Consider the following 27,524-nt stretch of genomic DNA (forward strand, 5'->3'; position numbering starts at 1 on the left):
ATTTTATTTATGATATTTCATTATTTCAGTGTATCTTTCCTGGAATTCATTTGCTTCATACTTTCAAAGTCTGAGCTCCTTGATATGATTAATAGAGTGAAAACCACAGTTTTATGCTGAGAATCAAGATAGGTCCCTACTCCCTATGGCATTACTAGGTAGCAATGCCAATTAGGCATAGAAGGCCATGGTTGTCTTGAGCATAATTCTCAAGATGCCCATGCTCAACCAGAGACCAGAACGTAGTGATGATAGATGGATTGTAGTCAGTTGAAACAGTTAATGTGAAGGAGCTCTAAAGGGCTCCCATAGGATTTCAAGATACAAAAGGGAAATAACTCGTATTGAGAGGTTATAGCTTTTGACACTCAGAGGGTAGAAGTTTGGCATCACTACATTCTGATCTATGGTTGAGCATAGGACTATTTTTTTTAGAAGTTCATGTTAGCAAAGTCTCCCCAATAGCTAGATGCACACATTTCCTGGAAGGCTATAGAAGATTACTAGGCCTTAAGACTAAATGAATTCTTTAAAGAGACCCAGTGTGTCTTGTGGTTTCTGTTTTGAGCTTAGGAACTTGAGGTACCAAATTGGAGAGGATCAAGGTACCTTTCTCAGGGTATCTTAACTCAAGCTAGATCATCAGCAACCAAATGGAGGATACATTAATATGTTCTATGCCAATCAAAACTAACCTGTATTAAAAGGGGAAGAAATAAAGACACTTGATGAAGAAAAGGTAAACAGAGAAAAGAAAAAAATGGATCCCAAGGATTTGAGTATTTACATCTAAAATCGATGATAAAAAATTGTTGAGATTTTGTTTTTCCGTGTGGGAAACGTTTCCTGATAAGGTGTGAAGCACACTCCTGTTGCAAATAAAGAAACACCAAGAGAAAGGCTGTCTGCTATGTAAGGTATATTTTTATTGTTTGTAAGGTGCACTCCACATTTTTCAGTGGTATGCCAGATATTGACTCATTTTAAAATGCTTCATAGTTCTCTTGTGTATACAGTCTAAGGATGCTAAGGATTGGGTCCGCGCCTGTACTTCTTGCCAAACTTCCAAAGTACATTGACACACGGTTGGTACATGGCTCCCCCCCTAAAAATGACATACTGTACAAGTTAAATAGGGCGCCCTGATCTAGAGAGGCGAACTGTAGGCGGGTCATCTGGCAGGAGATAAGCAGGTTTTAGACGATCAATGGAGACCCAGTCTTGAGGGACGTGCAGGATGTCTTGTACCAACCGTGTGTCACACAATTGTACAACAGTATGTTTGAAAGTGTTAAAATCTAGATTTTTTTGCAACCAGGAGATATAGAGATGTAATTCATGAAGCTAAAGATAAACAAGAAGGGGCAGACTTTTGACTTTTTAGGACCAATACTATGAATCTTGGTTTTCCGCCAGAAAGAATGGAAAATCTGCTCTGCTTTGCATAGTATTTACAAAATGATATGGTTTTCGTGTTTTAGATATATATTTCATATTAGTATTGTTCATTGTTTTCACAAGTAAAAGTTAGCCTACTATCATTATTTCTTTTTATTGACATTCTGTATAATATTTGTCATGATCTTACATGCACATTCCCTATTTCCAAGTCCGTGAAATACCCAAAGCATGAATTATCCAGTTCATATTGTCAGTTACACACAGGGTGGAACTACAGAAGAACAAACAAACCTTTTGTCTAATGAACTAGGTTTTTATTATCTCTCTCTCTCTCTCTCTCTCTCTCTCTCTCTCTCTCTCTCTCTCTCTCTCTCTCTCTCTCTCTCTCTCTCTCTCTCTCTCTCTCTCTCTCTCTCTCTCTCTCTCTCGAGAGAGAGAGAGATAGATAATAAAAACCTAGTGCATTAGACAAAAGGTTTGTTTATCATATATCTTATAATTATACATTATAGAATAATTCTTGTGTCAAAGGATATAAATGGATATTTCCATCACATTTCTGTATGATGTAAATTCCATTATTCCTGACTAATACTTTTGTCTGTTTCGACAGATATTTACTATGGAATTATTATGAAATAACATAGTTAATTCAATGAATATAAAGTTTTTTTAAACATAAAATCATAGTGATTTACCATTATTTAAAGTAAAATGTAAAACAAATATCTGAAAACATATTATATACTGTAATCACTTCACAATGAATGTAAAGAATATTTTGGTTGTTTAGAGTGAAATATAATAGAAAATAAAGCAAACCTATGAAAAATTTATTCTGTAATCGGCAGTAAAACAAATAAACAATGAAATGTATCTTATTATAGAGTAAGTGTGCATGTATATCCGATTGTGACAAATCTCGTATATAGCTACTAAGGACAGTTCCACTGCCTCGTAGTGAAGGGGTTAATGATGAATGTAGATCCATGTAGAAGTGCTCAATTAGATCTCATTGATGGAAGTTATCTGTAAGATGGTCAACAGCACAGGAAAACTTGAATAACATGTTTCTTTCAACAAGACAGTCAGGAGGTTAGAGGAATGTAGTCCAATTTTAGATGCTCTCTATACCCTATCTTCAGACCTACTACTCTTCACTGACGAGACGAGTCATTCAAAGATGAGGAGCACAATCACATTTCATGAGAGTATTGGTATATTTGTCAACAGATGAACAGACTCTCCTCATTAATGGGCTAGAACTCTGGCAGTAGAGAGGGATCTCAAGTAACTTAGCCTACCCCATAAAGCTCATTATCTTAATATGTAGAACTTCAAAAGTTCAAAGTTGGAGCAAATGCTTTTTTGTTGACCAGGCGGACATGAGTCTTTTTATAGTTTATTTATGACATATTTGTTTTTGATGTTGTTAATAGTTTATATATGACATGTCTGTTTTGACGTTGTTACTTATTTTAGAATGATTTATTGTTAATTTGTTCTCTTCATTTATCTATTTCCTTATTTCCTTTCCTCACTGGGCTATTTTTCCCTGTTGGAGCCCCTGGGCTTATAGCATCTTGCTTTTCCAACTAGGGTTGTAGCTTGGATAGTAATAATAATAATAATAATAAAAATAATAGCTAAAATTATCTTTGTGCAACATAGCTATTATGATCATTTTAATGCATAGAAAATAATCATCAACTTGTTTCTTAAACTTGGCCTGGAAGAAGGAATGTTATGGTTTATTTTGCTTGTAGAGAATATCTGGTAATTTAATTGAAATAGCCTTTAATGCATAATGCTAAATGGAAATGTAGAACAAATCTTTTTTATCATGAAAAACTACATCTCTTGGGTTTCCATTACACATGTGGCAATATCCTTTAGTAAAAATAGTGCATTATGGGTCTTACGTATAATGTTTATAAGTTTATTTTGGTGTAGTGGTCATCAAGCTTTGTTGTTTATTCATGAAATAGAACATAAATCTGTAGATGAAAGCTGATTGATTATAAAGTCATTTATACTTAGAAAAGTATTTTTATAATGAATGGAATCCATATCTGAATTTCAGTATTTTAGAAGAGATGTTGATGGTATCTAGATAAATGCATGCAAATTATGAAAGGGTATTTGGTGTTCCATATGACATAGTGAAATATGAAATGCAGATTTGTTGTCATTATTTTTCAGGAACACTTGTTGGAGGGAATCGAGGTGATAATGACTTGTTGGTGTCGGGATCTATTGGGACACAGTTGGAAAGATGGTTAGGTAGCACAAAGGTTCAAGATCCTGATGGTGTGCCAGCAGTGCCAGTAGTTGTGCGATTAACAGCTCACATCCCACTGAATTGTGTCAGAGTGAACATCTGTGTGGAGAAGCCTCTGGCTGTAACCCAGGATACTTTCGTACTTAGAACAATATGTAAGTTATTGTTTATAAGTTAGTATCGAGTATCATTTAGAAATTTAGTTTTACTTGAATTTATAAAAACGGGTCAAAGGAAGACAGACCTAGTTATGTTCAGGCAGAAAGAGAAAAGGAAAAAAAGTGAGTGAACAGAATTCATTACACATTTAGCCCTATTAAAGGAAAATCAGATTTTTCCTACACATATAAAAACCTTTTGTCTTTTATGATAGGGGATTGTTTTCACAGAGTTGAAACGGCCATTGAAGTGGTGCACATAGGTAAGAAGCTCCTTCCACCTGCATGTGGAAGACTTTTTGCCTTTTGTCTTCAGTAGCAACCGGTACGCACGTACTGTTCCATCCCATCCAAGGCTGTTTTAATATTTTACTTATACTTTTACTTTGAATGGTGATATCAGCTTTGTGTATAATAATGGAATGAAGTAGGATTGTAAGATTATAGTGTACTCTTCTTTGGTTTTGATAAACTGGTGATAGATCCAATCATAACTTTGTGGCATAATTGTTGCAATTATCTTCTTTGTTACTGTGTGTAGATCGTGGCCTCCCATAGGCGGGTGTTTGCTTTGAGGAGCACAAAGGCCAAGTTCTCCTTGGTTTTAATCTCAGTAAGCACATGAATTGAGGGGGAGACTGTAAGCTGTTTGCTTTCGTCTTTGAATTCGCCATTTCTGAAGCTTCTGCATATATACCCCTGGCTTAAGCCCGTGGAGCATGCTTCAGGAGCAGGGAGAGTTTTTCAGGATTTGTGGAGTTTGAGGTAATAGCCACACTCCAACATGTGCTGGAAGCTCTTTCCTATAGACCACCACTGACAAATAAACTAAGGAAAGCTTGGCCCTCCTTAGGTCATACAGGTAGGCCCTCAAAGTCTTTTGAAGGAGCGGGTAACTAAAGCTACTCGGCCCCGGTGACCCCAGTAGTAACACCAGGGATTCAGAGGTGTTTCCAGGCCAGTGACCTGGGAGCAATGACTGCAGTGGTGATCCCTGTATTTAGTGGTCCCTAAGTGTGTTGCTCTGTTGCCTGTCACCCTGGTCCTGTCGCCTTTTCCCTGTGTCTGTGACCAGGGCCTAAGGACAGTGCTTTTCAAATAAAAGCCAGGTCAGTGTATGGGTGATAAAGGTCTGATGTCACACAAGTACTGTAGTGCTTTCCTATTGCTACTATATGCTTTGAGTGAAGGAGTTGCACTCTTTATCTTTCCAATTTTCTGCTGTTATTACAATAAATTCTACTGTTATTGAACCCATAATCAGTGTTTTCACAAAATTGCCAACCAGAGAGTTGTGGGTAGCGTCTTGACTTTCAACAATTAGCTGGTGATGAAGCAATATTTCTAAGGGATTCATGTGATGCTGGTCATAATTCGGAAAAATAAAATTATATAAAGGCCAATTCAGTAATCCCTCGACAATCCTGTTCCAGGCATCCCTGCAATGGCTGAAAAAAGTGTGAAGTAGATACAGAAATGTACAGTATATTTTTTCATTATATTTTGAATTTTTCATATTTTTTATTTTTAAATATTTAACTTAGCCGGTGAATATATAGCTGCAACTCTGTTGCTCGACAGACAACTCTACGGAAAAACTCGCCAGCGATCGCTACACAGGTTGCGGGTGTGCCCAACAGCGCCATCTGTCGGCCAGATACCCAGCTCTCAATGTAAACAAAGACTCAATTTTCTCTCTGTCGACGTGTCGACAAGACGTACTTTACTCGCTGTTGCTAAACTGGAGTTTTTCACATCTAATTGGTGAAGTACTATATTCTAGTTTTGAGCTTTCGCTGTGCAGGGTTTTTCTTCACACAAATCCTTGAACTCTTTTTTATATCGGATTCTTTGTTGATGACTTTTTGATCGTTTTTTGGAATTTCCCTTGACCAATTCAAAATGGCTGACCCTTCACAAGTTCCCAAATTTAGGAAATGCAATGCTAGGGACTGTTCTAGGCGTCTTCCGAAGGCTTCTATCGACCCTCACACTGTTTGTTCCAATTGTCGGGATAAAACCTGTCAATTGGAAGATCGGTGTGAGGAGTGCGTTGGCCTTTCGGAATTCGATTTTATCGAATTTCAAAAGTACACACGTAGGCTAGAGAGAGATAGAGTTAGGAGAAGTTCTTCTCGTTCTATTGATGTATCCTCTCCTCATGCCCCACAACCTATTCCTTCCCCTGTAGTGGTTGCTCCTAACCCCCCTCCTAGCACTCAGGAACCATCGATGGCTGACATGATGCGTGCCATCCAGGCTCTGGGTGAGAGAGTTGAGTCCCTTGCTAGTGACCGTAATCAGCTCATGGCGGATGTTAAGGAGCTTAAGTGCCAAAGTGCAGTGGGAAGTGCTAAAGTGCCAAGTGATAGTGTTGTGGACAGTGTTGCGCTTGAGGGTTCGTCTGTTCGTGCCTGTCGTCCTCCTAGTCCGGGACCTCTTGCAAGCTCCCAAGTCCAGGGGAGAAGCAATGTCGTACGACGTATGGGTTCGAGAGGCTTTAATCAGCGAACAGACGTTCCCTCCGTGGTATCGGGCGTATCTCCCCAAGATCGCTCCTACCTACCTAAGACGAGAGAGCCCATTTATACCTCGTCTTCTGAAGGTGTTTCTCGCAAGAAACTTTGGACCAAGGTCTCGCGACCGTTAAAACGTAAATCGGTCCCTTCAGCACAAGTCCAACGGCCCGGTTGTAGCCACTGGGTCAGTTCGGACTCGTTGCCGTCATCCGATGACTGCTCACCACCTAAGAGAGGCAAAGCGGTACCGCTTCAGACACTAACACCGTCTGTCGCCGCACCTACACCTGCTCCCGTAGACCCTAAGTGGTCTCTACTGCAAGACATGCAGTCTAAACTTACGTCTCTGATGCAGGACTTTCATGCGGAGAAGGTTGCTGCCGTACCAGCTAGTGCAGTACCTAGCCTACAACCCTCCAAGCGATCGGTTGTGCGTCCTGTGGACGCTGAGGTAACCTTCTCACGCACACCAGTTGAGAGAGTTCCTCCACCCATGCGTTCCAGTGTGATCTGCCAGCCGCATATTGACGTTAAGCGACGCACGGAGGTTGCCTTTGACGTTCTGGATGTTCAACAACCGTCAGAGTTGCCTTGTTTTGACGCGGTGCGTCAACCTCCGCAACCCAGTGTGGTTTCCACTGCGCAACCCTATCAGTCTAGACAGTCTGGGGTAGACGCTGTGCGTCCCCGCGCTACCATGGTTGTTGCCAGCTCACAGACTGGGCAGCAGGTCCATGACGTTGCGTCCGGCTCAGTCACGCATGCACCAGTGCGACCGGACTCAGCGAACCAGCCGTTACCCACTCCGTTGCCGTTTCCTCATCAGTTGTCGGATGAGGAACTTTCTGATGATGATGTTGCTGCACATATAGATGAACCACAATCAGAATTGGACGAGCCTAAGTCTACTCAACCCTCTTTGGACTTTAGAAAAGTTTTGGCCATTTTCAAAGAGCTGTTTCCTGACCAGTTTGTTTCTGTGGCTCCTCGTTCTCCGCCTTCAGAGTTTGTTTTAGGCATACCGTCTACCACTCCTGCCTTTACTAGACTCGTCCTCGCACGCTCGTCCAAGAGAGCTTTGCGGGTGATAGGAGAATGGTTGCAGTCCAAGAAGAGTTTAGGGAAGACAGCATTTGCTTTTCCCCCTGCTAGACTCTCTTCTAGATCGAGCGTCTGGTATGCCACGGGAGAAGTTCTCGGCTTGGGAGTTCCTGCCTCTGCCCAGGGCGACTTCTCAAGTCTTGTAGACTCTCCCCGCCGCCTTGCCATGAGACGCTCTAAGATTTGTTGGTCATCATCGGACCTGGACCACCTTTTGAAAGGAATCTTTAGGGCCTTCGAAGTTTTTAACTTCTTAGACTGGTGTCTAGGAGCCCTAAGCAGGAAGATCTCTTCGACAGATAAAGAGACTTCCTTGCTCATTATGTCCTGCATGGACAAGGCCGTCCGTGATGGGTCTAATGAGCTTGCTGCATCTTTTGTGTCCGGAGTCCTTAAAAACCGAGAAAATCTCTGTTCATTCCTTTCTGCTGGAGTTACACCGTGCCAGAGATCTGAGCTTCTCTTTGCTCCTCTTTCCAAGTGCCTTTTTCCAGAAGTCCTGATTAAGGAAATAGCCGCTTCGTTAGTGCAGAAGGACACTCACGATCTTGTTGCGTCCTCAGCTCGCAAAGCTCCCCCTTTGCCTACCTTGTCAGCTAGACCAAGGATGGACACTCCAGCGTCTCGCTTTATTCCGCCCTTTCGTGGCAGAGCCTCCAGCAGAGGAGGTGCTCGTGCCGAAGGGAAGCGAGGGAAGAAGAAAGGATCCAAGTCCTTTAAGGGCAGAGTCTGACTGCCCGCAACTTCAGACAGCAGTGGGAGCCAGACTCAAGAACTTCTGGCAGGCCTGGGAGAAGAGAGGCGCAGATTCACAATCTGTGAAGTTGCTCAGAGAGGGGTACAAGATCCCTTTTGTACGGAAACCCCCTCTAGCAACGTCTCCCATCGATCTCTCTCCCAGGTACAGAGAGGAAGAAAAGAGACGAGCCTTGAAACGGGAAGTGTCTCTTTTGCTAGAGAAGGGAGCGGTGGTCAAAGTCTCGGACCTTCAATCTCCGGGATTCTACAACCGCCTCTTCTTGGTTTCAAAGAAGACAGGAGGGTGGAGGCCGGTGCTAGACGTCAGTGCGCTGAATGTCTTTGTCACAAAGACGACGTTCTCCATGGAGACCACAAAGTCAGTCTTAGCAGCGGTCAGAAGGGAAGACTGGATGGTCTCTTTAGACCTAAGGGACGCCTACTTCCACGTCCCCATCCACCCAGACTCCCAACCTTTTCTGAGATTCGTTTTCGAAAAGGTGGTCTACCAGTTTCGGGCCCTGTGCTTTGGCCTAAGCACAGCTCCTCTCGTATTTACGAGGCTGATGAGGAATGTAGCCAAATTCCTCCATTTATCGGACATCCGAGCCTCCCTTTATTTGGACGACTGGCTTCTCAGAGCCTCTTCCAGTCGTCGCTGTCTGAAGGATCTAAAGTGGACTCTAGATCTGACCAAGGAATTGGGTCTCCTTGTCAATATAGAAAAGTCGCAACTGGTCCCATCCCAAACTATTGTGTATTTAGGGATGGAGATTCACAGTCTAGCTTTTCGGGCTTTTCCGTCGGCCCCCAGAATAAGTCAAGCCCTGTTATGCATCCAGAACATGCTGAAGAAGGAACGCTGCTCAGTCAGGCTGTGGATGAGTCTGGTAGGGACGCTATCATCCCTGGAACAATTTGTGTCATTAGGAAGACTACACCTCCGTCCGCTTCAATACCATCTAGCTTTTCACTGGAAAAAGGACAAGACGCTAGAAGCGGTCTCGATCCCCATTTCCGAAAAGATGAAGTCTTGTCTGTCTTGGTGGAAGGACAGTATCAACCTAAGAGAGGGTCTTCCCCTGGCTGTTCAGACTCCCAACCACGTTCTCTTCTCGGACGCATCGGACGTGGGCTGGGGCGCGACATTAGACGGTCGGGAATGTTCAGGACTGTGGAACTCGAGTCAGAGGATAATGCATATCAACTGCAAGGAGCTGCTGGCAGTACATCTGGCCTTGAAAAGCTTCAGGTCTCTCCTTCGAGGCAAAGTGGTGGAAGTGAACTCGGACAACACCACTGCCTTGGCGTACATCTCCAAGCAAGGAGGGACCCACTCACTGACGTTGTACGAGATCGCAAGGGACCTGCTCATCTGGTCAAAAGGTCAAGACATATCACTAGTAACGAGGTTCATCCAAGGCAACTTGAATGTCATGGCAGATTGTCTCAGTCGGAGAGGGCAAGTAATTCCAACAGAATGGACCCTCCACAAGGATGTATGCAAGAGACTTTGGGCCACTTGGGGCCAACCAACCATAGATCTCTTTGCGACCTCGCTGACCAAGAGGCTCCCAATCTATTGCTCACCAGTCCCGGACCCAGCAGCAATACATGTAGATGCCTTTCTCCTAGATTGGTCACATCTGGATCTCTACGCATTCCCACCGTTCAAGATTGTCAACAAGGTACTGCAGAAGTTCGCCTCTCACGAAGGGACAAGGTTGACGCTAGTTGCTCCCCTCTGGCCCGCGAGAGAATGGTTCACCGAGGTACTTCGATGGCTAGTAGACGTTCCCAGAAGTCTTCCTCTAAGGGTGGACCTTCTACGTCAGCCACACGTAAAGAAGGTACACCAAAGCCTCCTCGCTCTTCGTCTGACTGCCTTCAGACTATCGAAAGACTCTCGAGAGCTAGAGGCTTTTCGAAGGAGGCAGCCAGTGCGATTGCTAGAGCAAGGAGAGCATCCACCCTTAGAGTCTACCAATCGAAGTGGGAAGTCTTCCGAGACTGGTGCAAGTCAGTCTCTGTATCCTCGACCAGTACCTCTGTAGCTCAAATAGCTGACTTTCTCTTATACCTGAGAAAAGGACGATCCCTTTCAGCTCCCACTATCAAGGGCTACAGAAGCATGTTGGCATCGGTCTTCCGGCATAGAGGCTTAGATCTTTCCAACAATAAAGATCTTCAAGACCTCCTTAAGTCTTTTGAGACCTCCAAGGAGCGTCGTTTGGTTACACCTGGTTGGAATTTAGACGTGGTACTAAGATTCCTCATGTCAGACAAGTTTGAGCCGCTACAATCAGCCTCCCTGAAAGATCTCACTTTAAAGACACTTTTCCTGGTATGCTTAGCCTCAGCTAAAAGAGTCAGTGAGATTCATGCCTTCAGCAAGAACATCGGATTTTCGTCAGAAAAAGCCACATGTTTGCTACAACTTGGTTTTCTAGCCAAAAATGAGCTGCCTTCTCGACCTTGGCCTAAATCGTTCGATATTCCCAGCTTATCGAAGATTGTAGGCAATGAACTAGAAAGAGTCTTATGCCCTGTGAGAGCTCTTAAGTTCTATTTAAAGCGCACTAAACCTTTACGAGGCCAATCTGAAGCTTTATGGTGTTCAGTTAAGAAACCATCTTTGCCTATGTCAAAGAATGCTTTATCCTACTTTATCAGACTGTTAATACGAGAAGCTCATTCACATCTGAGTGAGGAAGACCAAGCATTGCTTAAGGTGAGGACACACGAAGTTAGAGCTGTCGCAACTTCCGTGGCCTTTAAGCAAAATAGATCTCTGCGAAGTATAATGGACGCAACCTATTGGAGAAGCAAGTCAGTGTTTGCGTCTTTTTATCTAAAGGATGTCCAGTCTCTTTACGAGGACTGCTACACACTGGGACCATTCGTAGCAGCGAGTGCAGTAGTGGGTGAGGGCTCAACCACTACAATTCCGTAATTCCATACCCTTTTTAATCTTTCTCTTGAAATGTTTTTATTGTTGTTTTTTGGGTTGTCCGGAAGGCTAAGAAGCCTTTCGCATCCTGGTTGATTTGGCGGGTGGTCAAAGTCATTTCTTGAGAGCGCCTAGATTAGGGGTTTGATGAGGTCCTGTTGTATGGGTTGCAACCCTTGATACTTCAGCTCCTAGGGGTCGATCAGCATCCTAAGAGGATCGCGAGGCTCCGTAAGGAAGACGTACTTAAAAGGCAGAGTAATTGTTCAAGTCGACTTCCTTACCAGGTACCTATTTATTTTGTTTTTGTTATTTTTGATAACTTCTAAAATGAAATAAAAACTCTTAGCTCATAAAAGTGTAAACATATATTACTGGTCTCTACCCACCATCCTGGGTGTGAATCAGCTATATATTCACCGGCTAAGTTAAATATTTAAAAATGATATTTTGATTATAAAATAAATTTTTGAATATACTTACCCGGTGAATATATAAATTAAATGACCCTCCCTTCCTCCCCAATAGAGACGCAGTGGGACGAGGAGAAAATTGAGTCTTTGTTTACATTGAGAGCTGGGTATCTGGTCGACAGATGGCGCTGTTGGGCACACCCGCAACCTGTGTAGCGATCGCTGGCGAGTTTTTCCGTAGAGTTGTCTGTCGAGCAACAGAGTTGCAGCTATATATTCACCGGGTGAGTATATTCAAAAATTTATTTTATAATCAAAATATCATTTTTTCATAAATTTAAGCTTTTATAAACATTCAAACCACTCTTATAAACCCATGATACACGTAAAACACTTTTTGAACCAAAACTTACTTTTAATGCAGACATCCTTACGTATACGTAAATAAAAGAATTTAAATCTGAACACTCATGAATTGCTCAACTAACCTACTCTGTTGACCAAAATATACGTATTTCCATTTACCGTGGCCAAACTTTATGGCTGTATTTGAAATAAAAAGGATTTTGATAAGAATAATATAATAAACACACAGTATTGTACAGTACAGTATTATGAAATAAAAACACAGCGAATATATCCCTGTTCCATTGTTTTCATTTGTAAACTACTTGATACAGCAGTCGAAGCTTCAAAATTAGCTGATCAGGGCTAACTACCAAAGGATTTATTTTTTCTTGCTAAAACAGACAATAATTACTTGAACTATCATTATTTTTCTACCATATAAAAGTATGTAATTTTTAGTAAAAGTACTTTTCTCATTTTATTTACTGTCAATTTTAATGGCGTATTGATTTTTGGAGGTGTGTAATCCCTGTTTTCAATCCACTATCATTTATATAGTCTTTACCTTTACAAGGAAGGAAGTGTAGATCTACGAGGGAACAGACATTGAAAGGTGAAAATGGAAGGTTATTGAAAGTAGATGAGGCAAAAAAAAAAGTTAGGCTGAATATTTTGAAAGTTTGTTGAATGTTGAGGTTGATAGGGAGGCACGTTTAATTGCTGTTGCAGATGTTGAGGTGCCAGTGATGGGAGATGAGAATGAGAGAGAGATTACAGGAGACAAAGTGAAGAAAGCCCTAGTTAATCCAAAAGTAGTAAAAGCACATGGTATAGATTGTGGGAAGGCTGAGATGTTAAAGGAAGGTGTGTGACTGTACTTGAATGGTTGGTGAGATTGTTTAATATGTTCTATATTGTCAATGGTCCCAGTGGACTGGGTGTGTGAATGTATTGTTCCACTATACAAAGGTAAAGGAGATGTGCATGAGTGTTTTAATTCCATGAGTATTAGTTTATTAAGTGTGGTTGGAAAAGTGTATGATAGTGTTAATTGATAGGATTAAGGATTAAACGGAGGATGCAATCTTAGAGGTGCAGGGTGGCTTTAGAAGAGGTAGAGGATGTATAGATCTGATTTTTATAATCAGGCACATAGGTAATAAATATTTATCAAAAGATAAATAGGTATATTTAGTATTTATAGATGGGGAGAAAGCATGTGATAGAGTTGATAGGGATGTAATGTAGAATGTGAGGAGGTTATATGGAACTGGTGGAAGGTTGGTTGTTAAAAGCAATGAAGAACAGTGGCGAGTCTCCTCCCTTGCTGGCTTTGCTCTACCTTCCCATGGATTGGGGTTGGTCGCCACGGCTGCTTTTTGCATACATTTATCTCGTGGTTGCCCTTTCTTTGGAATAGTGTGGGTTATATTCAGTCACCTTTTCTTCTGTTAAACTGTCCAGAATATTTTGTATTGCCATCACTACATCTGCTAATGAGTGATTGAATAGATAGTGACATGGAAAAGGTTTACCATATTTAAGCATATGTTTATTGAGAGGTTTATTGAAAATATCCAATCCTTTTTCCTATCGCCCCCAGAACTGTTAAGAGTATTTCCATCAAATACTTTGTGAGAACTGTAAACTTGTTGAGGACCGAGACATCTACACTGGTCTCCAATCCCTGAACTTTTAGGGACCTGAAATAATCTGATATAAAACTCCAGCAAAGGCTTTAATACCTCTTCTGTCCCTTTTTTCTCTAGAGGGTTTACAATTTGTAGCTGTAAAATCTAAGTTTTTGCTGTATTGATAAGATAGCTTGCATATGAAAATTCCATTTTGGACAAAGGAGTATTTGAGGTTAGGTGAATCTGGCAACTTTTTTTTACTACAACTAGCTATGTATCAGAAATAAGGCTTTCCCAAACGAGTTAGAAGTGGGAAAGTTTTCTTCCTGAAATTTACCTGATAAGGCCTTCGAGTCCGGTTGGCAACCCTTCCAGTACTTCTATTAGATCGGACTTCTGATGTTCTACTGCTAGAATAAAAGGTATTCCTTGGTGATAATTCTTAGGTTAAAATATTTGCCCTAAAGGAGAAAACTTTAGTATTTCTAGAAAAAGACTTTAAAATATCAGTTTGTGCTCTGGTCTATGCTTGAGCAACCACTTTTCAGTATTTACTATATCTAGAACATATTCTAAAATAAAAGAGGAATTAATGCCTGTTTGTGTGCCCCATAGACTGACCCCACCACAGAGGCACATACTGTATCTTTCTTTTAATCGCATAACACAAAAAGGCTAATGGTTTATTAGCATTTTTGTGTTCTGAAACCGCTTCCAAGACATTCAAATCCTGATGTCCTCTAACTTTCTTTTCTAAAAGACTAGCAATAAACCCTACTATAGAATCTGCAAAGGAAAGTGCTTCAAGAACAATCCCTACTTGATTAGCCACAATCAGCATTTCTTTAGTCAACCAGCTTGCAAACCATGAATTTAAAGATTTTATTTTTTTACGGCCAGTGATGGGTTCAAGACAGGAAATTAAGTTTAAATCTAGAACAAGATTAATTAAGTGATTAGTCTTATGCAAGTCAGAATGTCTCTGTGGTATAAAAGGCTTAAGGACTAAATGAGAACTGGAATTATAGCCTTTTTCTGAATTGGAGGCAATTTATCGATTCTATTCAATGAGGCTTGGGAATTGATGGGTATAATAGTCTTGGAAGTAACTGTCTCAGAAGGCTTGGAAGAATAAGCAACTTCAGAACTTATTAGGGCATTTTTCACCAGTAAGGATACATAAGCTTTGAAGAGGAGATACTCCTCACATTTGAGCTCTGCCTTAGTGGTTTTTTCCTCATTTTCATGTACAGCAGGATGAACTGAGAGAACATCAGCCGACTTCCTCATTTGTTTACAAAACTAACTTCTAAACCCACCAGGTGACCCAATTGATAGTATTTGATTCAAATTACTCCTAATTATGTTTATTAAATTGAGCTTTTAGAGAAGAAGAAGTATGAACACCAGTGGAGGGTCAATAGAAATGAATAAGGTTGAACAATAATCAGTTTTACTGAAAGTTGGAACCCAAGTTCTACCTGCATTTAAGGATCTGCTTAGTGAGACTGTCATGAATTTCAGCAAGTTTCACCTAACTTCCCAATTCCTCAATTGAGCCAATTGATAGTATTTAATTCAAATTACTCCTGGTGATGTTGATTAAATCGAGCTTCTAGAGAAGAAACAATATAATCATCAGTGGAGGTAATAGAACTAAAGAAGACGGAACAATAATCTGTTTTACAGAAAGTTGGAACCTAAGTGATAACTGCATTTAAGGATTTACTTAGTGAGACTGCCATATATTTCAGAAAGTTTCACCTAGCTTCCCAACCCACCAGTTGACCCAATTGGTAGTATTTAATTCAAATTACTCCTTTACAGTCCCTACCCACACTATGCCCAGTCTTCATGTTTAGTGAAACTTGCCCATAATTTTTTTTTTTATGTCCATTTTCATTCCGTTAAAACTTTATGTAATATTGTTTTTATTGGGTTATTTAATATTTCTTATGAAGGATTATTACTCATGTATTTTAAATAGTGCTTTGATTGGTTTACGTGTTGTTGTTTTATGAATAATTCTTTATAATTTTGTGTGGCTAGGAATTTTTCCTGTGAAACCAATGTTATAATGCTGTCTGTGTGTGATTATCTTGCAATTGATTTTTAAAGAATATTTCTTGATTATATAGTAGTATATGCCTACTACTAATGTATAACTAGATTGGAATTTGGAGCTCACATATTCATATTCTGTAGATATTTCCTTTTAATTACTTATGTTATCATGTAAAATTAGAATTATCTAGGCTCATGTAATTGGGCAGTAGACATTAGCCATAATATTTTTCTAACTTCAATAGGATTGGTTAATTCCAGCATCTTGTTTGATCACAGGTGACACAAGCCAAATCATGGTGAAAATTTACTTGGCAGAAAGTTACATCCCTACAAGTCTAAAAGTGTCCATTATTGCATCATATGTCAGCCAAACTGGGGCTCCTCGTGTCATTACCTCTACTGTGAGTTACTTCTCATTTTTATGTTTTTGTTGATATGGCATGATTCTGAGTAGAATATTGTAACATTCTTCCTTTATACTGTACAATGTTTCTTTTTATGATGAATGTTAATGCTTTGAATTTCATTTGAACCAAATTTGTTAAAATCTGGTAGACTTCATTCCTTTAATTTTACGCCCTCAATTATAAAGGATGAAATATTGATTGCCCTTAGTGGACTACAGAAATTATTAATACAACAATAAGTAAAAGAAAAGCATAATGTTTGTTTTTGCAAACACTGTTAGATAAAAATTTGAATTGTTTCAAGACAGACCTGCCAATCACAAATTTATCATTTATTTGCTATGGTAAATTCCCACAAATACATTACTTCTGAAGTATTGTATGTATTGTTGAATGCACTTTTGATGCAATTGCAAACTTCATTCTTTCACACGTCTCTATTTAGAAATCATATCTTTTTGTATTCTCCCTAGCTTTGTTTATGCCAATACGGCAGGCTACAGATTAGAAAAAAAATACATTACTGAGAATCAGTTATTTACTCTTAGCAGTTATGAATGAATAGGATTAAATATTTCCCAGTTTTATCAGGCATGGGAAAGCCTGAAGTCTCAGCCGTGATTGCTGTTCATGGTCAAAGAGGGCTATTGATTCCCTCTGTCCTACAATCCTCCCTTATCCAAAAACCAATGCCTTTCCCAAGTTACCTGAACAATTCAGCAAAGGTTCATATTTTGAATATTGAGATTACAAAGCTCATGGTGAAAAGGTGTTGCTCCAGGATTTTTACAACAGGCTTTTCCTGTTCCACAAAGAGTCAGGAGGCTGGAAATGGGTTTTAGGTGTTTAAATTCTAAACAGGTGTACACTTCTTATTAGGATTTTGAAGGAAACAACCTCAACAGTCCTGGGGGTAGTAAAAAAAATAGATTGGAATTTTTTATAACTTTCAGTACTTTCACATTCGACATTCCCAAGCATCAATTTCAATGTTATCCTATTGTTGAACAGTTCAAAGGTTTATCAATTTAAGAGTACCTGTATTTCAGTCTTAGATAACTCCCCTATTCTTCACTGGAATGAATTCTATTCTTCAAATCAAGAAGATATTTGGGTTCTTTTTAATTTTACCTGATGGACTGACTAGTTTTAAAGAGTCTATCCAGGTTGCCAAAAATGTTGAGAGTCCTATTAATTTTTTAAAGAGTTCTTTTGATTCTAACTCTGGGGATTTTATGTTAGGAATGAGATCAACAGTTGCTTTTGAACAAGCTTTTCCAAAATGGAACTGGAACAGGGAATCCAATTTAGATGCAATTTGTATTCCATTAATGCAGAATCAAATTCAGCTACTGAAAAGGTGTGATAATCCTCGTCAGTTATCACAAAGATTGTCCTTAAAAGTGAGGGTTCCAGACATTGCTCCTTTCCCAGATACTCTACAGGAAGGATGGGGTGCAACTCTAGATTATCTCCATTTATCAAAAAAGAGCATAATGACAGTCAAAATTTCATGCCACTTGCCTGGAACATTTAGTAGTTTTCAAGGTCAGGCTCAGGAGTAGCGGATAAAGGGAATATGAGTGGCTGAGTTTTCAGACAACCCAACAGAATTAACTTTTATTTGGAACGGAGCTTACTCCCCAGTCTATTTCAGGGAGGTTGAATTCTTTTTGAAAAATATCATTGAGGATGCTCATAAACAATTGGACGAAGCTTACTTACAAAATTTAAGAGTAAAAACTCATTATATTAGGGTAGTAGCTCCTAAAAGATTTACCCGAAGCATTGGCCTTGGAGAAAGTTTCAAACGGCACAGTGATATTGCACTTTGATATTTGCTAAACATTATTTTGAGAGTAGTAAAGTTTGATTTCCATAAGTGTTTTGCCCTTGGTTCACAAGAAGCAGCAAGGGAATTATTAAGGTGAATATATTGGGGTTAAATCATTATGATTTTAATTTAATTTTATTGAAATTGTTTTTTAAAGTTAATATTTTAGTTTGTTCAAGATTATAGCTGTCAGTTATTTACAAAATTACAGTTGAAAGTATGGAAATCCATTTAGGCTACCACTATTGTTCTCGAATGATGAAATGTATAAAAACCAATATATCTAAATCCCAAATTAAATGCAAAGGTAATGATGTTCAATTTTATGACTTTGACATATTTACTCTACTATGTTAGACATAGTACCACTGTCTTTTCAACCAGGGCCAGGTGATATTCAGAACATGAATCTCATAAAGATTTGCTGAAAGAAACATCATTTTTAAACAAGAATTATTTCAACTACTGACCTGCTATTCCTGCCAGTTTCTAGTTGCCCCCCGCCCCCCCCCCCCCAAATCACAATGGTTCAAACTTCTTTTCGCAATACTGTACCTGTAAATCGGGTGAATAAAAAGCTAAGATGTGGTTGGTGGCTGGGGACGCCCATTGCTTACACTGTAGTCTATTTCTGATTGGTTGGACAAGATAATTCTAACCAATCAGCGATCAGGAAACTTTTCCGAGCTAAAAGGGCACCATTGCGAGTCGGTGCAAATCTGCCTCGCTACAAGAAATGGACTATAGTAAAACATTCCCATTTTCCCCACGTTTCTGGCGAGACCAAAGTGTAGTATATATATTTTTGAAAAGTTTATTTCTCATTTTTATTTTTGATGAACTTTACATATGAAGAATGGATAGCAGGAAATCTTGGGTAGATATTAAAAAATTCATTCGAGTTTCAATATTTCATTTTTTCAGTGTCGCATAATCTTTTCTTTTACCAATATTTAGCACCAACCTTGTTAATTCCCAATTGGATGGAAGTGTTATTGGTCATTGAAACTTTGTACTGACCTGCAGATATTTAAAATAGATTTTGTTTATAAATACAATTATATTTCATTACGGAGTGCTGCTTTTGAGCCCATTAGCTTAGACGACAATATCCATTCCAATGCCATATCATAGATTAAATCACTTATGGCAATGTAATCAGTTTCTTTCACATAAATCATTCAATCAATAAGGTCATGCAATTAGTTTATTTCACTATTCTATCTTTTAGGGTATCAATTATGTCTGTGAGATTATCAATAAGGGGGTCTCATGTGTTTGGTGGATTCATCTAAGAGAATGATTCAACACCTATATAGAATCTTTAGATTCTTTAGGACTGGAATCATATAAGGGAAAGCGATAGTAAGAGTTTGGCATTAGTGAAAAATGAATGTTGTTAAGCAAATTCCATCACTGTTATGTGAAGCAAATTATTCAATGTATTATTCTTGTTGGTAGTTTATTAATTTGTTTATTTTCATACCTTTCAGATAGAAGTTCCTCTCCGCTTAGTTGTAAGACCTAACACCCCCAGCAAGGAAGCCGATCACAAGATAACAATTGTAACAAATAAAGCTGCTGTGAATCTTCCAGAACTTTTTCCAGGTATTTCTGACTTGAATGAAGTTGCTAAAAATAGCTGCTGTAAATTTTATTAAAACATTAAATGTTAATTAGAAAGTAAATGAAAGGAAAAGCTTCATGTTTAGTCTGAGAATATATATATATATATATATATATATATATATATATATATATATATATATATATATATATATATATACTGTACATATATATATATATATATATATATATATATATATATATATATATACTGTACATATGTGTATATATATATATATATATATATATATATATATATATGTGTGTGTGTGTATGTATATTTATATTGATAAAACAATTGCTCATAATCAATACAAACCTATTACTTATAGTGCTCAGTTCATTTGCATTGGAAATTTTTCCAAAGGACAAAAATAAGTAGAAGTATTAAGGCAAGAAAGTTGTGTTCAGGCAATGAGATCCAAAGATTCTCAGCTGTCAGCCAAGTTCATTTTTTGTGTACTTTATTAGTGAGAGCAAGAATATTGGTCAGGAGATGGGGAAATGTGTATAAGAAATGAATTAAATATTTTTTTTATAAAAGTTAATATGGCATGGGGATTCCCATGCCATTGTAATGGGTGAGAATGAGAAAATTTTATTTTGGGGCAGACATCGTTACAGCCTCAAGTAGAAGCAATAGGAACGTCAGGGGAGTTTCATAAAAAATAAAACTTGTTTCATATTTTTCATTCGGTAGAGGAAATATTACTAAAACAAAAATAAGAGGAAATATTACTAAAACAAAAATAAAAGGAAATATTACTAAAACAAAAATAAATTTTAGTGCTCTATTATAAAGAAAAAGTAATAAAAATATGCATTCAAATTACAATTACAGCTTACTTTTACTGTAAGGACAGTGAGACAAGCGTCACCAACATCAACTGATTGTTTATTCAAACATGCGTGGGAATATAATACGGTGCGGATGGAAAGGTAGCATGGCGTAGGCGCCAATTCAGCTTGAACTTCCCGCCAAAATATATGTTTTCTCACATGAACAAATACACGAATTGCAAGTAAACAGAAACATGTAATGAAATAATACATATGTCAAATTGTAGCTCTGAGGGAGCGGAATACATATATATAGGAAGCCACGGTGTGGCGAAAGGAGAATTTAAATAAATAGACAATTTGTTGAATTTTTGGACGACGGAGGGAGCGGTGTCCTTCCATTACCACATAATTCTTACTAACACAAAAAGGACTTTAGATTTTCAAATTAGTGTTAGTATCTTACTAAAAAATCTTACATTTATTAATAAACACCGAAAAAAACATAAACAGTACATTTCAATTACAATTTAGTAGTAAGTAACATACTAAAGCACTTTCTACAAGTAAACATTGAAAAAACATAAATAGGACATTACAATAACAGATTAATGCTTTGTAACTTACTAAATTACTTTACAGTTAGAAGTAAACAGTAGCAAACACATAAAAGTACATTAAAATTGCAAGTAAGTAGTTACTAACTTACTAAAGTACCTTATAAGTATAAATAAACACTGAAAAAACAGAAACAGGACAGTAAAATTATAGATACAAAATATAGGAGAGGTGCTGAGGTATGACTGGCCAATGAGGTAAGTTCAGGTACTTGGTACTGCTGGCACTATTGCTGTCGCTTGGCTTGTAAGGGTTGGTGACTAGTCCAAGGTTGGGCCTTACTTTCTGGATGGGAATTCAACAGCTCCTCGTTCACGGTACAGATCTTTCATATCTGTCTGTTTGGGATAAAAATTTGCATATGCTACTCTTTAGTATCACACTGCTGGTTGTCATGTGGCATGTTGACTTTTTTACCCCTCTTTGACTCTGGCTTGGGCTTCCTCTGCAAAGAGAGAGAGAGAGAGAGAGAGAGAGAGAGAGAGAGAGAGAGAGAGAGAGAGAGAGAGAGAGAGAGAGAGAGATATTGATTTTTGTGCCATGGTCTTTTGACATTTTGCAATGCACAACATGTTGAACCAGAAGTTCTACAGAGGCATAGGCTTCTCCTTCAAGGACTCACAATGTCTCTTAAACAGCTAGCATGCATTGCAAATACACAGTTCCAAGACTATCCGAAGACCACTGTCTTGCCATTGTAGAAGTTTTGTACTGGATGGTCATCATTTTTGACTAGTCAATACCACCTATCATCCCATTCATGAATTAGGAGAGGGAACCTCTACCTTCTTCCGGAGCTTGTCATAACTCAGTACTGAGCAGTGGACACATATTTGCAGCCAAACGGTTCCTTGAGACACTTCATTAAACGAATGCTGGTGAACCAGTTCTTTGCATAGATATCGAGACTCCTCCTTTGTGAGATCTGTTTGATGACTGGAGGAAGCGATTACTCCTTGGCAGAGGAGGATATCATTTGAGAAGCCATCAATCTTTGCCTTTCAGAATAGACTGTACTCCTATTTGGCAGACTTGTTTTAGAGCCATTGACGTAAGGGTCTAGCCTTGGTCTCCTTGTATGTCACCATGACCTCATCGATAGACTGGGATGGAGTCTCTACCACCTTCAGAAACCTCCTTGATGACAGCATTGAAGAATTGTCAAAACTTGAAGAATCAGTCAGTGGTACTTTAATCATTCTCAAGGTTAAAATGAATGAGAGACCTCATGAGCCACAACCTATTTGATGAAATCACACCCACCACCTGTTGTATCCTTGGACATTGTATCTTCTATACGTGGCATGACACCCATGTACATCATTTCATGGATGTCGGTAGAGAAGGTAGTGCCAACAGCCTTCTGTCTTGCATAGAGCATAGTAGTTTGTCTGGTTTGCAATATGTTGTGCAATAGACAACATAAGCATGGCCTGAAAATACTCGTAATGGGAATGGATGGATACTGGTGATGGGTTAACATAGTCAGACAGGTCAGGGTAGCTGAGCTGGTGTTCTTGGTCGTTTTCATTAGGAGTCCCAGTCATCCTAGTTATCTAACTTAATGTCTAGCTCCAGGATGTCCTCACACAAGTCACAGGTTACAGAACCTGTTAAAAGAAGACAGGTAAAGTAATGACATTCATATCATGATGAAAGTTAGGTGAGCAATATAAGTAAACACATTTATAAGGTGAATAAAGTTAACGGGATGGCTATACAATTCATGAAAGATAGTCGCTGTAAATTAATACAATTAGTAAACTATAAAAATCAGCCTTTTTTCTACCAAATGCAGCTTAAGGTAAGAGTTTTTCTTTGCTGATATCTAAGAGGAAATTAGGTTTGAGAATCTCATTGTCAATGGAGTGTAGGAGGTCATCATCGACCTCGATTTCACTCTTATATGTTTGATTGGGGACCAACCCACTTGGGCTTCACATCCCCCAGTGCTGTAAAAGCTGGTTGATAGGTGGAACGAAATTAGTTATTGTTATTTCTTTTGTATTTTGTAGTTGTATGCTATCTTATAAATATAATAATGGTCCGATATTAACATAAGTATATATTTTTATTTCTGTCTTATAAACAACTCTGAAAATGGTACTAAGTTATTCAGCAATAAAATGACTAAAGGTGAATATAATAGTAATTTCTGTCATATAAAACACTGAAAAGTCAATTAGAATGTTTTGTTTACTACATCAATGCTGTAAGCTATACTAAAATAACCAAAAAATGAATAACATTGTAATTTTTGTCTTATAAATTACTGAAAAGTGCACTATGAAAAATTATTTATCACTATGCAATACTAAAATGACAACTGTGAATATTATTGTTATTTTTGTCTTATAAACTCTGCTTTTGTAATGAAAAAAGATACTAGAAACCATTGTGTATCCCTAGACTCTTAATATACACCCATAAATAATTCCCCTTTTGAGAAACACATTAGGTCTGTGTCTTCTTCAATTGCGCAAAAAATTGGCTTATTGCGAAAGTCTTTTAATATTTTCAGTGATCAAACTACTGTACTGTATTCTGAAGAAGTGTTTTAATTCTGTCATTCTACCTTGTTTTGAGTATTGTTCTCCTGTCTGGTCTTCAGCTGCTGATTCTCATCTTAATTTGTTAGACAGAAACTTACGGTCTATTAAATTTCTTATTCCTGATCTAGATATTAATCTTTGGCACCGTCGTTCAATTAGTTCATTGTGCATGTTGCATAAGATTTTTCATAACTCTGACCATCCTTTACATTCAGATCTCCCTGGACAATTCTTTCCTGTTCGTAATACTAGCCAGGCAGTTAATTCTAAAAGCCAGGCCTTCTCCATCACGAGGCTCAATACTAGCAGTACTCTAGAAGTTTTATTCCAGCTGTTACCAAGTTGTGGAATGATCTTCCTAATCGGGTAGTTGAATCAGTAGAACTTCAAAAGTTCAAAGTTGGAGCAAATGTTTTTATGTTGACCAGGTTGACATGAGTCTTTGTATAGTTTATATATGACATATCTGTTTTTGACGTTGTTAATAGTTTATATATGACATATCTGTTTTGACGTTGTTACTGTTTTTAGAATGATTTATTGTTAATTTGTTCTCATCATTTATTTATTTCCTTATTTCCTTTCCTCACTGGGCTATTTTTTCCTATTGGAGCCCATGGGCTTATAGCATCTTGCTTTTCCAACTAGGGTTGTAGTTTGGCTAGTAATAATAATAATAATAATAATAATGATAATAATAATGGGTGTCAAAATGAAGACCATATATTTTCCAATAGACCAGGTAGTATAGCATAGTACGGGGTTTCTTAAGCCAAGAGACCAAGCCCTTCAGGGACTAGCATTGTTTGTTGTAAACTGGGCACAAATCTCATTCGTGATATTGACCATGTAATCAAACTAATTTCACTTGTTTCCTGACCTCTAGAAGGAATGAGCAAGCACTGACTCTCTTAGTGCTGATTTCCATTGGAAACACTAGATCGCTTTAATTGCCTGAGTATATAGATGATGAGTGCTCCTATATGGTGTGCTGTAGATCACGCATGTTGCTTTCATTAGACTTGTAAAGATGGTGAAAAGAGAATCCCATACAGTCTACTTGCTGCTAAAGAGTTAAATGGTCACAAATGTTTAGTGGCTGATTAATTGTTATTTTATATTTATTTATTAGTTTTCGTTTATTTTTTCAGATTTTGGCCTAGATGGAAATGTAACAACTGCTCTTGGGCTGCAGTATTATGGTGGCCCTGACATTACAATCCTATCTTCAAGGACAACTAACAGATATCGCCTACAATCAGATAGGTAGGCTACAGTATTTTTTTATGCTCAGCGGAAGAAAATGATGCTTAAAACACTTTAAATATTATTTAATTGTTACAAGAGATATTTAAAGTGCAGATCCTTCTTTTCAAATTATAAATAAAATAGAAATTCAGATGCAATTTATAGAATTAATGTATCCATCCTACATATAAATTTACTTGCTCTTGTGGCGTGGGTATCTTTATCACAACATTGGGCCCAATTTGCTCTTTACATATTTGTCTATCATGCTTCACTTGTCTAATTGAGTGAGTGATCAAGTATTTTGATGCTATTCTTATTTTTAATGTTAATTCTTTTCTTAATTTTATCAGCTTTATTCATAACCACAAGAGAGGTTGCAGTGTTTTTGAAAATACAGGATTGTGCATTAACAAAAAAGACATAAAAGGCATTATTATGTAAGACATTTAAAATTTAATGCTATAATATACAGCCAGTCCACATTATTCGCGTGGGTTAGGTAACAGACACAGGCGTGAAAATCGAGAACCTGCAAATTCTTGCTGCCCTATGTGGGTCAATTCATAACCTACCAGTGGTTGACTAATTCACTATGTAACCCACTATACTGCACTACATTCTTTTCATGTGCTTTCTATCATGGCATTTTAGTTCTTAATACTTTTCAGAGGTAATTGTATATTATTAGCACAGCTTCAGTAGAAGGTAAAATGACTCATAAACTGGAAATCGTCATGCCGACTCATAAAATGAAAGTCACCGCTACACCATGCTTTGTATAAGTATCAACAAAACACTTGTTTGTATCTAGAAACGCTCAGTGATACTGTAGGGTAAAAAATGTCACTAGTAGTTGATGGATGAAATGCACCCAAAATTGAAAACAAAAGTAAGAAATGCTTTAATGAAGCACAATAATCTTTTTGAAAGTCATGATGTCTTAGAATGGATAATGTCTCCTTAAACTTGTTGGTCTGAGCTGACGAAATCAAAAACCGTGTTTTAAGGTTTTGTTTACAGTCTGCCCTCACTTTTCGCTGGTTCAGTTTTTGCAATTTTGCCATTTTGTGACACACAGAACCGTATAACTTATTAAACGAAATATCACATATTTGCGGGTTCCCGAGAAGTAGGCTACTCTCGTGGTGCGATGATTTTAAACAGCCCGGGTTCCTTTGCACCGGGCGCATTTCAAACCACTTCCCTCTCTGTCCAGCTCAACATCCCATCTCACGCTGACTCACCTTAATCTTGCATTGTCTATTCTCGTGTGTGCATCACCCGTCCTTTTTGAGCAGAATGACGTTTTTAGTAAAAAAATTGATGTAGTTGTATACAATAGTACATACTCCGGGAAATTGTTTATATTTACAGGTTAATGTACTGTAGATGTGTGATTCCGTAAATACTGTGCAAGAGATGACACCAAAACTGCTGCTTAGAACTTTGTACAAAAATGGTTATTGGTCTTTGTATAAGATATGTACACTTAGATAATCATAAATGCAGTATCATTGTATACATATTGTACAGTACAGTATTACAGTAATGTATAGTATTGTTTATTAACTATGCACTGTACTCTATAATATGTAAATGTAGGCTATATGTGCTGTGAGTTTTCAGACAGCACGAGTCGTCCGAACAAAAACATCAAACACTTACAGTACAGTTAAGCTGTACTGTAGTGATAGTACCGTACATATATTACAGTATTACACTACAATATCGGCAATGGTTATACTTAGATATGAACATCAGTGTTTTCTTGTTTTAAGTGTCCATATGACTACTGTAGTGTTTTGTACTGTACTGTACAGTAGCCTTACTGTGTCCAGTATGTAGTGCATACATTTTCACATGTACTGTACACTTACTGAAATGTCTTCAATCAATTACAAAATGCTTATACTGTGATAGAAAACAAGTAAAAAATATATGAGGCAGTACTTAGTGTATTAATCGACCACGTGTAGGTAATGGGCAGTGAGTTGGTAGGGTTAGTAGTTATCCCACCCTAGGGCAGCAAGTATTTGCTGATTCTCACTCTTTGTGCCTGTCTCTGTTACCCAATCTCCGTGAAGAGCGAGGGCTGACTGTACAGTAAAATACTGTAAATGTACTACAGGGTAGTAGTAGTTTTTCCGATGAATGTGTAAACTTTTATTTTTCTATGAGTGAAAAAAATAAGATAGCAAAAAATTACTAAAACATCACTGAATGTTTACGAAGTTCTATCATAAATCTCTCTCTCTCTCTCTCTCTCTCTCTCTCTCTCTCTCTCTCTCTCAGTAAAAGTCCTTGTTACATGTATGTGAATCAATACCTTCTCTACATTAAATTTCAATCATATCCCTTTCATTCATTGCCCTTCTTTTCATTGTTTTTATATACATTATTTTCTGCTTATTATATCCTTTTAATAATATTTGAATCCCTCCTGCATAGTAAATCCATTTAAGCATTTAGCTTATACAGTATAGTAAATAGAACTGAAAAGACAACACATTTAAGAATTGAAAAGACAACAGTTTTAAGCCCATTCAAATTATATGTAGAATTTATATTCTATGGAGAAATAAAATTCCCCATGTAACAACACTGACACGCTCGAGTTTGGACGCACTGGCCTTAAAGGGATACAGTCAAGTATAATTTTTTTTTTTTTAATTTCTCTATCTCTCCTATTTCTTAATGGAAAATTTTCATTTTTTGGTTATCATTAATCCCTTTGAACATAGCATAAAATAAGAACTTGAAATATTTCCAGACGTAATTTGCAATTCCCAGCAATTGTTTAATCATTTAAATGTTGTCAGAAGAGGAAAAAGGCTCTCATTCGTTGA

The 27,524-nt window shown here is 38.0% G+C and overlaps 1 protein-coding gene and 1 long non-coding RNA gene across 2 annotated transcripts in view; both read left to right on the forward strand.

Moving 5' to 3' along the window:
* The window catches only part of LOC137641336 (uncharacterized), a 386,962-nt gene that overhangs the window by 195,855 nt on the left and 163,583 nt on the right, over positions 1–27,524 (forward strand). The window lies entirely within an intron of this gene.
* Positions 1–27,524, forward strand: part of BBS9 (Bardet-Biedl syndrome 9) — a 196,429-nt gene that overhangs the window by 103,923 nt on the left and 64,982 nt on the right. The window contains exons 9-12 of the mRNA XM_068379472.1: positions 3,604–3,837; positions 15,887–16,011; positions 19,345–19,459; positions 24,579–24,693. Coding sequence (XP_068235573.1) covers positions 3,604–3,837; positions 15,887–16,011; positions 19,345–19,459; positions 24,579–24,693 — 589 coding nt within the window. The remainder of the gene's footprint in view (positions 1–3,603; positions 3,838–15,886; positions 16,012–19,344; positions 19,460–24,578; positions 24,694–27,524) is intronic.

The sequence above is a fragment of the Palaemon carinicauda genome, chromosome 1 (assembly GCF_036898095.1).
Source record: "Palaemon carinicauda isolate YSFRI2023 chromosome 1, ASM3689809v2, whole genome shotgun sequence".
In the NCBI taxonomy this organism is placed as follows: Eukaryota; Metazoa; Arthropoda; class Malacostraca; order Decapoda; family Palaemonidae; genus Palaemon; species Palaemon carinicauda.